General features: G+C 40.6%; 1 protein-coding gene across 1 annotated transcript; it reads right to left on the minus strand.

Moving 5' to 3' along the window:
* Positions 1-1,462: 1,462 nt before the first annotated feature.
* NPS (neuropeptide S) lies at positions 1,463-8,391 on the minus strand. The gene is made up of 3 exons (XM_048506421.1): positions 8,326-8,391; positions 8,125-8,206; positions 1,463-1,919 (listed from the first exon to the last, which is right to left on the minus strand). The coding sequence occupies exons 1-3, from the start codon at positions 8,331-8,333 to the stop codon at positions 1,740-1,742; spliced, it is 270 nt and encodes an 89-aa protein (XP_048362378.1). The 5' UTR covers positions 8,334-8,391; the 3' UTR covers positions 1,463-1,739.
* Positions 8,392-17,173: the final 8,782 nt, after the last annotated feature.

The raw sequence follows: 17,173 nt of genomic DNA on the forward strand, positions 1-17,173 counted from the left end.
CTAGCATAAGCCCAGTGCACTCCATTGGGGCTTCACAGTGGCAGGGAGGCTTTTCAACCACCCCATGCTGCCAGGAAGCCACTTTAGGGATGGCAGCCAAGTGCCCAGCTCATGAATGGGGCTGCCCACACACATCTATTCCTAGTACCCATTGTTATTTGATGCTTAATGATTTTGTACATCATGAAGTTGGATTCAGAACATTATTTATTCATTTATTTAGAATACATTCATATTGCCACTCTGGGAACCTGCCCAAATCAGACATCTCATTCTGATTGTGTTGCCCTTGTGCAACAAGATCCTTCATGCAGAAGTCCTACTATGCAGAGGTTTTTGCAAAGAAGTAGAAAATCTTCAAGGACTTGTAGGGGCACCTGGTTTTCCCTTTTCCCCAAATTAATCAGAAATCTGCCATCAGTATTATTACTTTCTTCCACAAAAGATGTCCACAACTGAGCATGTACATAACATATTTTTATTCATATGACAACAGATGGATGATGTTGTTTCTTTTATTGCATTTCAGACAAATTAGCTTTATTATTCAGCCTCTACATCTTTTACTATTTTTGTGATGTTTAAATTATATTGTTTATTCAAAGAGTGACCAATATTTTTGCCTTGTATCAAGTCGACTCTTTATAACATCTTAATGCCAGTACACTGAGTTTGTTACATCACTTCTCCTACAAAATGGCCACAAGGTAAAAGTCACACAAATAATGTAACTCAGCAGATGACCTTTCCTTGTTGACAAAATCTACAATGTTTTGCGACTGCAGAGCTAACCAGGTCTATTTTTGTATAGCAAAGAAATAAAAGTTAAGACCTAAAAAAGTAAAGAATATTTTCTGTCACTGCTCAGACTAACCCATCTTTTAAAGAAATGAATAAAAACGGACTCATTTCAACTAATATTTGTTGCATAACTGTTACACTGATTTTGTTATATTTCCTAGTATACAGTGCAAAACAGGAATGGCATACCCCCAGAGTGTGATTTCTGAGGAGATAATTTTATAAAGTATTATAATGCAATCTGAGGCCACATTTACAGTGTTAATTTGAGAGACTCCTACAAGATAGGTATCTTTTCTGTAAAGAGGTGCATGATCTATAAAATACTTTGGATAGGAGTTCACAAGATGAATTTATATAGTTCATTGCTGACTGAATTGTCCATTGCTTCCTTATAGAAACTGACAAACTGTATTATGAAAAGCTGAGTGACCATTATGGGAATCTGGATGACCAGTTCCCTGTAGCCCCATGTAATGTCCATTTATCCAAATGCCTAGTGCTTTCGATAAATGAAATTATACTACAATGTTACCACGCAAATAAGAATCATTTCAGCAAAACTCAATAAAATATTTCTTTAAACCAGGCATGAACACATTCAGATGTTGTCCATGACCCATTGCAAATAAACATATTCAAACAACAAGACTTATTTTTGTGTTACGAAACATAGTTTCTAACAGGTGGCATTAAATTAAAAATACTTTTTAATACAAATAGAATAAAATGCATACTCTGTAACTCTGAAAAAATGCCTGCTTGAACAATCACATTTGCTTCCACTGTTTCAGATAAAGATCTGTTTACATTATGAACACACTGATACATTTGTCTCTGATGGTTTCATCATCTAAAATGCACTACAAACAATTTTAACCACATCCAGTTAAACTTTTTCTTTCTTCATGTATAGGTCTATTTCCTCAGGCACTTGTCTACGACTTCATTCTTTGAAATGAATTCTTTTTAATTCCTGATCCAACCCCATTTCGAAAGGACCTTTTAATAAACACCTTCCTCAGGAAAGGTTTTAACAACGCTAGCTCTTCAGACCCATCCACCTTGGCTAGGCAACGGTTCATCTGGAGTAGACAGTAATCAGATTTTCCAGACACCTGGCAATTCAAATAAAAAGAATTATTGGTCTGAAGATTTGAGAAGAAAAATATAGATTAGGGGAAAAGCAGATAAGAGAAAGCCACAAATATCTATTTGTATGAAAAGCACACATATACACGCACATAAACCCATTTAGGCTTCAAAGACACAGATGAATTTGTATTATCTCTAAATTACAGATACAGACTCTCAGGTTTTTATGAGGTCCACAGATGAGAAAGCACGACTCACCTGTAAGGACTGCTGCTATTATTGTTGTTAGGTTTACTCTCAGAAGAAAGGTAATATGAATTATGTTATATTGCCCTGGCTTTCCTTTAAGGAAGGGTGAAGATTTGTTGTTGCCAAAAATTGAGTTTCTGTGACTAGTTTAATTAGTAATTTAACTCTTGATGACAGGGAAAGCTTAACATCCATGGTTCAGAATGCACTATTTCTAAACTTCAATGAGGTATTAGGTTTTTTCTTCCCTAACCTATCTGAAGTATAAACAAAGGTTCATAATACATCATTTGCCAAACTAGTCCTTGAAACAGGTTACCCTTAAACTAGCAGCTTGCTGTTCTGAAGTTTTTTACCCTTAATGGTGGCAGATTCATCCCAGCAGCCCTAAAAGTATTCAACACAAAAGTGGTTCAACATCTAATGTATGGGGTTCCTATAGGAATCCATGCATGGAAATCCAAGCTTGAACAGTTGCAGTCCAGCTTCCTAAATAAAATATTTGGAGTTCCACACTGTGTCCCCCATGCAGTCCTTTGCCTTGAGGCAGGACAGCACCTTTTGGAAACCAGGGCATAGGTCACCACTTTTAAATTTTGGGTGCGCCTCTGTTTCCATTCCAATGTCCACAGCTTGGTCTAACTAGTGATGCATGAACTCCAGACCTCTGACTGGTGGCTACTAATTGAGGCTAAGATCTCCTCATTGGACCATGCCTGGGATTCCTTGCTCATGCTCACTGCCAATGAGGTTTATGTTCAACTAAAAACAAATTATTTGAGCAGGAATGTCATGCCCCCACAGAAGCTTTTGTTATTTCCCCATTAAGATTCAGTTTCCCCATAGTTAGCATGGTTTTAGTTCATTGTTAAGTCTTCTAAGGGAGGGTATTTTAGTTAGCCCCTGTCCCTTTAAGACATTTACCAATAAGCAGTTTCCTTTCTTTACCCAGCAATCCCCTGTTTTAGTTCTAGCCTGTCAGTCAGAGTGAGGTGCTAAGGGTACTTGGAGACTGGAATATTCTTGACGTACATATTATTATATGGTGGTCCATAGAGCACAAGTTAAGTTTAACAGCAGTTAGAACTAGACAAAGACTGAAAGAACTGAAAGGAAGCAAGACACAGTGGACTTTCTTGAAAGCAACCAAGAGAAGACACAGTCCACAGCTGCAAACCTGCTCAAGACAAGCAGGTACTCTGATTTAGATAGACCAGGGGTCTTCAAACTATGGCCCTCCAGATGTTCATGGACTACAATTCCCATCAGCCCCTGCCAGCATGGCCAAGTTCATTAACATCTGGGGGGGGCATAGTTTGAAGACCCCTGAGATAGACCCAAGGAAGGAGTTAGGGTCTTGTTTCTCTCAAGTAATAAACCTATTGTAAGAACTGTTGAACCTGGCTTGGGTCTCCCCCACTGTCCTAGCCAAGTACAGGGCACCAAAAACAGATTCACTTGGGGGGCAGAACAAGGAATATCAACATCTTTTGAATAAGGCACAGAGTTCCTGTTCACTCTTGTACTTTGGGATTATTTCCCAAAAGCTCTGTGTTGCCCATTATCTGAACTGACTTCCTAACCATAAACTCAGATGTGCATTCTCAAGTGCAAGATGCAATTCCTTTCTATCATCTTTACTTCAAGGCCGGTTCTTAAACATCCCTCGGCATGATCAACACTGTTCTTTCTGCCCTACTTACACTGACTCCCTTGAACACATCTTGTTCTCCTGCCCTAAGGATAATAGCTTTAGGCCGGACTTCTCTGCCTTAACCTCGGTTGGATTCTCAGTTAGATTCTTGGACCTTCCTATCAATGCAAAGATGATTTTCCTGCTCAACAATCCCAAGGTTCAGATAATGGAAATCGTAGCCAAATTTTTGCTGCGCATTTTGAACTAGATTCCCTTGGCTGCTGACCATATTACTTTTACTGTTCTCTACTGGATTTACTCTTTACTCTCCCTGTGTTCTATATGCCTAATAAAGGTCTCTGAATCTGAACTAGCAGCTTGCCCTAGCCATCTTGCCAACAAAATTGCCTTTAGTGGTAGTAACTGGAACCTAACTGTGCCTCCTGAACCTAGTTATACCCCTGTAATCCACTGGAGTTGATAGCCTTGAAATTATATAACTCTGCTTACAGTACACTTATAGCCTAATTCACAGACCCTAGGTGACTGGGGACTGTTCTCTTCCACCACTTCCAGAGGACTTTCAGATGGTGTGGGAAGACAACTAAAGCAAACAAACATAAAAAAGAACCCTGGCTGCCTGAAAGCCCTCCATAGGGCTAAATACAGTCATGCTACCCTTTCAGGTGGTGTAAGTCCAAGGCCTGGACCGCCACATTCCTGGTCCTAAAGAATGTCCCAACCCACTTCTCCTATGCCAGCATCCAACTGGACACCAGTTTTGCCACTGAGGAGTTGAGAGGTGCCCAGCCACTGATGTCTTTGTCCCCTCCATTGGCGGGAGTGCCCCACACTGCCTTCATCAGTGCATTTGCCCTGCCCCACAGGATTGGGATGTTAGCAAGGATGTAGGTAAGGGGGGTTCTTGGGTTCAGCCCCCCCATTGCATGTCTGAAGCTCCCCCCCTCCCCCGTTTGTGGGTTTTTGAATTTTTAAAGGTTTTTTGGTTTTTGGCCTGCAGGGAGAGCAGTTTTTAGGTTAGCGGCACCAAAATTTCAAACTATCGTCAGGTGATACCCCTAATGATACCAGCCAAGTTTGGTGAAGTTTGGTTCAGGGGGTCCAAGGTTATGGACCCCCAAAAGGGGTGTCCCATTGTTTCCAATGGGAGCTAATAGTAGATGGGTCTACCCATTTGAGGGTCCATATCTTTGGACCCCCTGAATCAAACTTCACTAAACCTAGGTGGTATCATCAGGATAGTCTGCTGCTGATATCACCCCAGTTTGGTGAAGGTTGGTCCAGGGGGTACAAAGTTATGGACTCCCAAAGCGGGTGCCTCCATCCCTCATTGTTTCCAATGGAAGCTAATAGGAGATGGGGGCTACACCTTTGTGAGTCCATAATTTTGGACCCCCTGAACCAAACTTCACCAAACCTGGGTGGTTTCATCAGGAGAGTCTCATAAATATACCCTGAAAGTTTGGTGCTGCCAGTTTAACAATTGTACCCCTGACAGCAGGCACCCCCCAAATTTTCCCAGATTCTCTTTTTAAATCCACCCCCTTCGGCATGGATTTAAAGGAAGAATCTGAAGTCCGCAGTTTAAACATTGAAAGTGATGTTGTTTCAGGGTGGGGACTAATCCACCCCAAAACAGCATCACTTTCAATATTGTTTTATCTGGGGACCTCAGATTCTCCCTTTAAGGTGGATTAAAAGGAGAATCTGGGCTCCCTAATTTAAACCTAATTTAAACACCAAAGTTATGCTGTTTGGGGGTGGATTCCAGCATCACAGCAGTCGTCCAAGGGGAGGGATGTACAAACCTCACATTTTGCACTGAGCTCCATTTTCCCTAGCTACCCCTCTGCCTGGAGGGGAGAGAGAACGGACTGCTGGCTGCCAGCTGGGAGCCCAGCCGGTGGGGGAAGTGGGGCGGGCAGGTCACAGGAGTCTGCCATCCCTTGCCTCGGAGAGCTGCTTTTATAAGCACTTAGGCTGGGGGTGGGGCTTGGGGAGGCGTGGCCACGCCCCCAGAGGCTGGTGGGGGCATGACCTCACCCCCGAACACCCCCCCCCATAAAAAATCTATATCTACATCACTGGCTGTTAGTCTTTCTCACCAAAACTACCCAACATTGATAGATGCAAGAGATGTTGCCTTGGTCATATTAGGGACTGGGATAGAGCTGAATGGAGGTAGAAGCTAGAGAACAACCAGCTGGTGCCTCAGCACTTTTGTCTTTCCTGTATGGCCAAAGCAAGAGGCTTCAAAACAAAGGGAAGAAAATGCATGTTTTGTAAAGAAACTTATGAAAGTATTGTGGTAGGGTACTGTCAACTGTGATCCAGTTCAGGAAAGAACTGAATTACTTAGGGGAAGTACATCCCTAGTTTTCTGCCTGGCTTTGTTTAATTGTCTTTTCTAGCCCACCAGGGTGTGTCAGATGAATAATGGAGTGAAGTCAGCTCTGGAAGCAACTAAGATATTTGGGCTCTTTCTGCTAGGAGCTGGAGATGAATCAGAAGTCATATTACTACTGTGCACCTCTGAGGACACTGATTGGAATCCCTACCCCATAACAACTTCAAGGATTTTGACCAAAATCATTGTTATGAACAAAGCTTCTGTATGTATGCATTTTACTTTCTTTGTAGGAAGAGCCATGGTGCTGCTTCAAGTTTTTAATTTGAATCACCCTCAGTTTCTAGAAGCATAACAACCAATTAGGGTTTATAACTAATTAATAACAGAGCCTTCTTAAAGTGTATGTAAAAGGCAAACTGATAACAGGTATGTGGGAAGAGGAATAAAAATGAATATATTTAACATTTCATATCTCCACAATGAGGCCTGTAAGGAAACACATCCATTAAAAATGGATGAACACTAATCAATAGCCTGGAAAAAACAGAATTCTTGTACAAAACAGAAGACAACTCTTAGAGAAAGGTTAATTGAAAGTTCATGTCAATAAGATAAGTGGCATACTAATAGGTTCCACTTGTACAGCCAATATGTTTTATTAATTAAAACGTGATAATATTACTGTGATGTAAAAATCCCACACTAACCCTAAGATTTTCATGAGAGCAAGCTGATGAGCATTACAAAATTAGCCAGTGTTTTCTAGGGGATTTTTCCCACATCTATTCTTTCTTCAAAAACTATACAGCTTTTACCTATCTGATAAATGTTCTATTATGTGAAAGTGGTTAAGAAACACTTCTGTCCTGATTAATCATTATTTTTCATGTCCCTTGTGCCTTTAGTAATCAATATATAGAATTTTATTGAAATAATCAGACATTTGTTCCTTTTAAATATTTAAAATATGCACTGTGAAATACACCAATCTAACTCTAGCCATGCTTTGAAATGGCAGTCAGTGAATTAGTGGCTCCAGAATTAATGGCTCCAGATATGTATCCCACTGAAAACCAACAAAGGAAGAACACAGTCCCATCAATTTTAGTCCTGGGGCAATGGATAGAATGTTAGAATAAGCACTTCAGACCCAGGTTGAAATGCTTACCAAGGGATGCCTGTAATTATAACTTTCTTCCCAGAGTTATTGTGAAGATGATATGAATAATAAAGCATTAGGTAATGCAGCAGCGATGCAAATTCATGAACAGCCTCCATGAAAGTTAGTAGGCTTAGTTCATGGATGTTTCAGTTTTTTAGAGTTTTGAATTAGAAATTTCAAATCAAGGAGTTTAGGACAAAAATATGTCCTTAATGTTTTGTGTTCCATGAGAGTGCTACAAGAAAATGAGTTTCCCTTACATGTATCATAGCATTATTCATAGAATATTTCCAAAGAAATCAAAATATCTGCAAACAATGGATAACTTATTTACATATAGTGACTCTGAAACAGCAATCGTTATTTCCAGAAAAAGTCTACCTCTGACTTTTTATTAAATTTTGATTCATTTCCCTTTATATAATTTTCCAAATGCTCCTATCTTCAGATGCATAATAGTGTACTTTAAACGATCGTATTTCAAGTCATGAAAACAGCGCATAAATAAAAAATAGAATTAAATGAAGAAAAGTTATCAAAAGAAAATTGTTTATATTAGCTAATTAGCATCTTTTCAAAAATTCCTGTATTCTAAAATCTGGATCCATGGAAATCAAAAACTGGAATTTTTGCAGACACACAATATGTTGAATTAAGCAACTCAGATATACAATTATAGTAAAGGGATTTCAAAAACCTTTGTTAGTAAGACTTTGTTAAATATATTTGATGCTTATATTTAAAGCAGTAAAACAATGTTACAAACAACACATATAACATCTGCCTACACAAGAAATTTTTATTACTTACCTTAGAAGGGACAATAGGGTAACACCTCCACATATGCATTGTTGAGATCCAGAGAATTAATATAACATTTAGCCTGAAGAGAGTGCAAGAAAAACTCATATTAATTTTATATTAGTGATTTTTGCTATAAATCTTTTTTGGAAAAGAGGTTCTTATCCAATTCTATGTTTTAAAAAAAATGTCTGAGTCCAATATATTTACCTGACCATTTCTGTTATTTTTTAAAACTTGTAATTGTAAGTGGAACTACACAATTGTAGAACGACATTCCTTATCTTTCTCACAAGTCATTTCCTAAATGACCATTTTATACCAAGAGTTCAGGAACAAAAATGTCACCAAATCACATTTAAGTATGACTAATTGGTCGCTGGTTGGCTTTTATTCTTGCTAAATGAAAAAATGGCAAGGACACATCCTTGTTGCCAGCACAGAACTATCAAGTGACTGAACTGAAAAGGTTGCCATTAAAAGGCCTTTAAAAGTGTTCACATCTGACCAGGATCTCTTTGTGATACAAATTGTCAAAAGTATAGTGTGCCTACATGTCTGTCATAGAAAAGAAAATGAATTCCCAGGCCATTCCCGTTTATTCTGTTAGATACAGATAAACAAGTTTATTTTACATAGTCATTATGATTTGTATTTTTGTTTTCTGTGATGCTCATTCATTAGCCACCACTTACAGCACTAAATCTACTCAAACTCTAGATCTGCTATGAATTATGAATATCTTCTTGGTCCCATCTTTAACAAGAGCTTAAACAGGGTCTCAGTTAAATGTATTTATTTATTTATTTATTTATTACACTGGTTTTGTATGCCACCTTTCCTCAATGGACCCAGGGCAGCTCACAACATTTCCATAGTACGTGATAAAAACCATTTAAAACATAAGCAGTATAAACATTTTAAAAAATATATAAATACATTTAAAACATTAAGATCATTTAAAACATTTTTAAAATATTAAGAACTTCTAACTTTATGGCATCAAGAAGTAGTACCTGGGGGAGGGGAGGCCTGACGGATGGAAAACCTTATCCACCTCAACCATATGCCAGGTGAAACGGCTCTGTCTTACTAGCCTTGCAGAATGGCATGGTCACACAGGATAGCGTGTTCCAGCAGGACGGGGCAAAGCCCCCCCAAACCCTGGCCCTTGTTGAGGCTAGTCATACCTCTTTCAGGACAGGGATCACCAGTAGATTTTCATTTACAGAGCATAACACTCTTTGGGGGATGATTTATTGTCTGGCTTTGAAGAAATTTACATATATGTTGGACAAAAGATTTTTAAATCGGCTTGGTTCAGGGAAACCTCCTCTTTTCTGAATCTGTACGCTTTTTCTGGCATTGATTTCTCTTCTTGCAATTTTTAGAAATTGCAATTTAAAAAAATTAGTTCCCAAAACAAACACATTAGTTCCTGAGCCAAACAAGAATAATTATGGCATTTTAAAGCAATTTTAAAATGTTGCAAGGGCCTGATTGTAAATGAGCCTACAGAGTAGCTGGTTGAGGCCTTCTGGTTCCCCCATGCCTCTTCAAGTTCTGAAACAGCTGCAACCCCAAGGGCTGCTTTAAAAGGCATGGGAAGCGGGGACTAGAGCTCCACAGACTACTGTGCTGTGGGCCCAGTCAGTGTCCGCCACTCATAGCATTTAAATCACTTTAAAATGACAGTAGCATCCACGATTGAGACCTTTGAATGCCATCACATCAAGTTTAATCCTAATTAAATTAATGAGTTTCTCTGTGGGTAAACTGCTTGACAGTATAACAGATTCATTGATTAACAATTCCAATGCATATCAATCAATCCATCCTTTATCATAGCTTAGTAAACCATTGTTTAAAAATTGCTTTACTACAGCTAATTACTTATCTAGCCTCATGATTTATTAGGAGACACTGAAGAAAGAATGCCTGAATGGTTTGTGCTAAGCAAGTATGGCATAGTGGTTAAGATCAGTGTACTCTAATCTGGAGAATGAGGTTTAATTCCACACTCCTCCACAGGGGGGCTTTCCCCACTTGAAAGGGCGGCAACCACACAGCCGCCCCGACACTGCCGCTCTTGCACCACATCAGCGCGCGTCATTCCTGGTGCTGAAGAAACGGCACCTTTTGATTACCCCGCACCGAGGGGGCGCGAGAGCGGCGCACAGCAGAAGGTGAGTGGGGAAAGCCCCAGGAGCAGCAGATGCTAATCTGGTGAAATTGGCTTCTTTCCTCACTGCTCCATATGAAGCCTGCTAGATAATCTTGGGTTAAGTCACAGTTGTCTCAGAAATTTCTCAGCCCCATCTACCTCACAAGATGTCCATTGTGAGGAGGAAAAGGGAAGGCAGTTGTAAGCCAGTCCTTGAAGGAGGAGAAAATCATAATATAAAATCCAACTCTTCTTTTGAAACAAATTCTGATCTGTTCATTTTAACAGGGGCTTTCTCATGGGAAGAAATAAGGAGCAGGCTCAAGTCTCACACAAACTCACACAGTTCCTTCATGCCCAGACTCAAGTAGCTCATGCTGCTTCCCCCCAATTTTTATATTCATTTCAGTGGTGAGAAAGCCATGGGAAAAGCATGGGGGAGCACTTGAGACTGAGGAGATTTGATTCCTCTTCAGGGGGCATCTTAGCCAGGAAGTAACAATCTACAGACTGGTTACTATTTTAAAAAATGGAGCATACTCCTTGAATCATCCGATGTGTGTAAAGCTGCACTCTATCAAATAACATTTTGATGGCTCCTATTAAAAATTCAACAGACCTTTCAGAGATCAAATCAAAAATAAATCAGAATAGAGCTACCAGCTCCAAGTTGGGGAATTACTGAAGGTTGGAGGGTGAAGCTTGAAAAGCTGGAGGTTTCAGAAGAGGAGGGGCTTCGGCCAGCTATAAATTCATAGAGTCCACCAGTGGCAAAGCAATAAGGGGGCGGGATGTGCACGACGAACCGGCCGCATGCCCATATGGCCATACAGAGGAAGAACATGCCAAGCTGTTAGACAAAGTTCTTTCAACCATAAGAGCATCAGGCTTAAAGTTGAATGAAAACAGAAGGTACTTACTTACTCCAGAAAGAACGTACCTATCTTGAACATCACATAGATGAGCAGGGGATACACTCTGACTGAAAGAAAGTAGAGGCCATCTCAAGGATTGGCCTCTACCCCTATGACCCAGTAGAGAATTTAAAAAGTTTGGAAGAATGGTACACTATCTGGGAAGAGTGTTGCCACTCTTGGCATAAGTATTGCACCCACTCAATGAGCTGCTGAAAGTTGATATTGCTTGGCAGTGGGGCTCAGAACAAGATGAAAAACAAGATGAAACCTTCCTGATGACAAAATAGCTTTTGACAAAAAAAGTACCAGAACTGGCATTGTATTGCATAATGTCGGTTGCAATACTGTATAAGTTCTGATACTAGCAGCTGTCGATTAGGAAGCGTGTTACACCAGGAGCATGATGAAGTGTTGAAACCTGTGGACTTCTGTTCTAGGATATTAACAGCCTCAAAGACCCAATATGCCCAAATTGAAGAGAAGTCCCTGACATGGGCACATTAAATAACCCTCCCTGCCCCATATCTCCAAGATGCCCCTTTCCCACTTATCAAGGCGAAGCAGTGATATAAGGCAGGAAATCAGTGTTGGGAGGCCAGCCAGGAGGCTGAGGTGGCAGGGAAGACCACCAGCAGCACCAGTGGGGCCTGAGAAGATGGCTCCACCACTGACAGAGAGGGAAGCAGCCTGCTTGTAGCCCAGGGCAAAGTTGGGGAGGGAACCATCCTGCAAATCAATGAGAGAATTGGAAGAAAGCATGGTTTAGGCAGCATGCTGTGAGTGAGTGGTGGGGGAGAGCTTGGTGCTGGCAAGGGCAGTGAAGGAGGCCAGGAAAAAGGGGTGACACTTGGTCCTAGGGAAGGAGGGAAGAAAGAAGAGGGAGGTGAATAGGGAAATGTGGGGCGGCACCACCAACTGAGAAAAATCAGTGGCGGAGAGGGGAATTTGGACTTTAGGTGGAGAGATAAAAGGAGGAAATGCCAAATGGCCAGGGGGGAAGTGAGTCAGCCAGGAGCAGCTGCACCCAGTAGCTAGGAGAGCCAGGATCTTTTGTTGGCAAGGATGGCCTCTATTCTGAAGCCAAGTGAATACTCCAGAGACCATGGCAGAGGGTCAGGGTGCTTCACACAAAATATTTTCAAAGTACCTTTAGGGTCTAGAGTCTTTCCAGCTATATACAGATGATAAATCTCTGGTATCACTGATAAATTGCAAAAAAATTGAATTAGGTACCAAGAAGATGTCGAATATGTTTTATTTGTGAAATGCAATATAACCTTTAAGCAGCATAAAGATCAGTTAAAATACCATATTACAAACATCACTACCAATTTCAGATTCACTATTTCAACCTCTCCATATTTTTACTGTCTTTGACCTAGAGCTCCAGAAGGTACTGAGGTCTGTGAGAAAGGAATGACCATCATGTATTAGCAGCATGCTATATGATTCAAATAATTCTTGGTAGAATGAGAAAGACTTACTGAGTCACAGGGCTTAATGTTTCATAACAGTCATCAAGCAATTACCAAATGCAAGAAACTTGCAAAGTGACAACTAAGTCAAGACCTTAAAACAATAATAGAGAACTGTGAATTCTGCCAGAAGAACTAATCTAGTTTTGTACTGTGTGTTTATAATTTGAATTATTTTAGGTATACTTTTAAAAATTATAATTTTAATGTTGAAGTGTTTTAATGTGTTCATGTTTGCCACCTTGAGTACCCTATTTTTATTTATTATATATAGTATGCCTTTCTCACACAGTTAAAATGGACTGCATATAGTATGTCAATATGATCAACAAAATGGGGCATTCAATTAAAAAATGCATTAGGATTTCATTAAAAAACTGAAGCATAGCATAAGTATTAAAATAACATATTAAGCAGTACAAACATTATCCAATAGGGTCCTCTTTACAGTAAGCTATTCGTAGTGGCATAGGCTACAGTCTCTAATCATTTATCTACGAAAGTTTGTAAACCACATTTAGCAGTTTCAAGTAATATGGGGGCTCAGAAGCATAACTGCAAACACTACTTTTTGGATAATCAGGGAAAATGTCATTTTCTGGGATATTTTAAGTATCTGGATTTTGGGTGCCTAACTGGCCCAAAAGGTAAACAGATGTTCAGGTTTTTCAGGTTTTCTGATAATTTGGAAGCTTGAAAAACCAAAATCCTAATTTTACTGGAAAAGTTTTTTTGCTCAAGCCTGATCCCATTACGCCCCCCCCCCCGACTCCATATATATTTCCCCTTCCCTCCTCTCTTCTGGCTCCACCCCCTTCTGCTTGTACTTTTATTCCCCTTGTACTCACTCATCTGCCTCCAGTTTCCCCTTGGTGCATGCTCCTGGTGACCACCATTACCATGTTTTCTGCTACCGCAGTATTTCCTGTGAAGTATCTATGCATATGATGTGCGGCATGGATTGTTGCTTTTTTGTAGTTCCATGTGTAACCTCAGCTTGTGGGTTCTGTGGGGCAGTACTTGGAAGGAGTTGCAAAGAACCAAATTTAAACAAAACAGTTTACTTTACTTAACAAATAACACTATTAAAACATTTAACATTTACACTTTGCAGTCCTGTTAAGTTTGCATTTTCAAGTCCTTATTTACAGTCTACTGATATTGCCAAGTCCAATTCTTCTTTTGCTGTTGGTGGTTGGTTTTGAAGACTTTTGAGGCTTGGTGACTGGGCTTTAAGATGATAAAGGTTAAAAGAAAACTCTCTTAATTTACATACACAAAAAACCTGAAACAATAAATTCTAACATTTACAAAATAGCAAAAAAATAAACTCCCTTCCCACTAGTTCCCCACAACATTGCAGTTACCTTAAACAAGGTGTTAAGGGCTTAATAAAATCAATCAAGGTCCCAGCCTGGTAGTCTCGCTTCCTCCAACCTCATGAGTTCTGCAGCATTCTACTTCATTTCAGACTCCACCCCTTTCTGGGTCATCCCATTCTGACACAGGGGTTACACATGCACCCTATTTATTTAAATATTTTGTTTTGCAATACTTGAGAGTTCCTCACAGGTTTGGAGAAAGCTACAACTTCGCCCTCATTGCCTACTGTATGTATTTTTGATCTACACTGGGGCATTGGTGGTCAGATGTGAGTTTAAATATATACATACTAGATTACTTTTCTCAACAAGAAAGGTTGTGCCTATGAGATGCTATAATAACCATAAAACAACCCATGGCACAACAAAAGCTAACCCTTTCCCTGATGCTCACTTCTCCTACTTCCAAATCTACTCTTTCCAAAGCTGTTTTTGTCATGCTGACAGTTATATTCCACCCCTAATGAACTTTAGATTGCTCAACTCCCTCTTTACAGGGACCTAGTTCTGAGAGCCAACATGGTGAAGTGGTTAAGAATGATGGTCTGTATAATCTGGAGAACTGGGTTTGATTCCTCACTCCTCCACATGAGCGGGACACTCCTATCTGGGTAACTGGATTTGTTTCCCCACTCCTGCACATCAAGCCTGCTAGGTGACCTTGGGCTAGTCACAGTTCTTCAGAGTTCTCTCAACCCTATCCACCTCACAATGTGCCTGTTGTAGGGACAGGAAAGGAAAGGAGTTTGTAAGCTGCTTTGAGACTCCTTCAAGGAGAGAAAGGTGGGCTATAAATCCAAACTTATCTTCTTCTCGTGGGTTGCCATCATGTCTTACTTGAAGATAGTGTTCTGTGTCTATAATTAAACCTAGAAATGCGACTGTTGTATGCTTACAAATGTTTCATTCATGTAGTCATGCCAAAGAGCCATGGCCAGTTATTGTTAGCTCAGAATCACTTTGGGGACAACTTGGATTTGCCTCCGTCAAATGGCTGTTTGGCCACCAGAATTTCTAGCTATTCTTACCACATTCCTTCTTCATTCCTGAAATGAATTTTTTCAGCCTCTTATTATTATCTCCATCTCACAGACCTGGAGTGTGTGTTTAACTTATGATTTCCCTCCCCTATATAAAAAGAATGTGAAATCAGTCCAAATCTCACGTCTTTCTACTTTATACAATGCAAAGATGTCAAATGCAGGAACTAAAAACCTCAGGGACTATGAAGTGTGCGAAGCCCTTAACATGTAATGATTCAAGACATTCAAGGACATCCTCTAGAACTATTAGTAGAGGGGAAGAGCTGGTTGAGGTTTTTTTAAAAAAATACATCAGCAGTGATTTTCAAGGACAATCAGGTGTTAATACCATCAGTGGTAGGGTGTTTTATGATTCTACTATTCACACTCAAAAGAAATATTATTGTTGGTGGTTCTTTTCTCTCTTAGATTTGTTTTAAACTGACATTTCCCATGTTTTTAAATACTGTGCACCTATTCAAGCTTCATGGCTTCTATCAAATCTTATTCATGGACAAATAAACAGATGGTGCTTGAAACTGTTACATAGGAAACATTTCTAACCATCAGATTCCACAAGCAGCAAGAAATCATTCCACTGAAAGGCTTCCAGCTAATTGTCTCCTAAAGATATATGTTTTTAATTGCTAGCTACATAACTAAGGCCTAGCTAGCATGAATCAAACATCATGTTAAAGAGCAGACGAAGGCATTAAGGGTGAGTGACCTGAGCTATTTATTGTGAAATCTTCTGTTGTTCAGATCTGCCTCTGAAACAGCCAACAGGAAATTCTCCCATGTCTTCAGATAATTGGAAAAGATGAGTAAAAATGATCTCTACATGTTATCTAGCTTTTTATATCAAAAATTGAGATTTGCCTATTATTTGTTTCACTTGGGAATATTCAGCTTTGACTAAACTTTTCTGTGTGACACTCAGTGTGGGCAGAAGTCTGTGAGTCTGACTCATCACTGGCCCATTAAAAGGGACATAATCAGAAACAGGCTGGTAGCCACGGTGGTACAAAAAGGGCCCCATCAATCATTTGCCATGCCCAGTGGTGGGATTCAGCCAGTTCGCACCACTTCGGCAGAAACGGTTGTTAAAATGGTGTTTGTAAACAACCAGTTGTTAAATTATTTGAATCCCATCATAGAACTGGTTGTTAAATTATTTGAATCCCACTACTGGCCATGCCCCTCCAGTCAGCACTAGGGTTGGTATGAAACCTATCATTTTATTTATTTATTTATTTATTATTTAAACTTTTATACCTACTTCATCCCAAGGCCTCAAGTGTACAACATAAATCTCGCACAAATAAATACATAAACCTTTAAAACAGCAGTAGAGGCATAAGAGGCACCAAATACCTAATTTTAAATCCTCCCTAAGAGGGTAGAGTGGCGAGTCCTATTGGATAGAAGGACTCGTTAAGAGCTAAAAGAGGGGGGGGGGCACTCTTCAGCCGCTGGTCCCTCTCCAGCGTCCGGGCGAACAGTTCCGCTTACAGGCCCTGCGAACTCCCCAAGGTCCCAAGAGGTCTGATGGCTGGTGGAAGAGTGTTCCATCTGTACCGGGCCAGAGCTGAAAGGCCCTGGCCCTGTGGAGGCCAGCCGCATCATTGAGGGCCAGGGACCACTGAAAGATTGGCTCTAGCCAGCCGGAGAGGGCCGTAGGACATAGGCGATGCGTCTCAAGAGGCACGAGGTCCCGCCACGAAGGCCTTAAAGGTCAGCAATTAACACCTTGAAAATGATTCGAACTCCACTGGGAGCCAATGCAGCTGGCGCAGCACAGGCTGGATGTTCCAGATGGCGCTTGCCTGTAAGCAACCGTACGCGATGTTGGACCAGTTGAGTCTCCAATGACGAAGGGAAGGCCCAGAGAGCGAAGGCCAGTCCAGTCTGGAGGCGGGTGCGGACTGCATGTGACCACTGTGGCTAGGTCCGCTTTGGGAGAGGAAGGAGCCAACCGGGCTCTATCGGCGGAAAAGCGTCCGGAAGAGTATGGGCCAATTTGGCCTACTGAAAGAGACTAATCCAGGTGGACTCCCAGGTTATGAACGAGGGTCGGCGCCACCGTGACTTCTCCTAC

Source organism: Sphaerodactylus townsendi, linkage group LG08 (genome assembly GCF_021028975.2).
Source record: "Sphaerodactylus townsendi isolate TG3544 linkage group LG08, MPM_Stown_v2.3, whole genome shotgun sequence".
In the NCBI taxonomy this organism is placed as follows: Eukaryota; Metazoa; Chordata; class Lepidosauria; order Squamata; family Sphaerodactylidae; genus Sphaerodactylus; species Sphaerodactylus townsendi.

What these genes read in the sequence shown, in the direction of transcription:
- NPS (XM_048506421.1), bottom strand. An exon ending in ACCCTATTGTCCCTTCTAAG is followed by an intron (nt 1,920 to 8,124) that starts GTAAGTAATAAA and finishes TTGAATTGCCAG; the next exon opens with GTGTCTGGAAAATCTGATTA.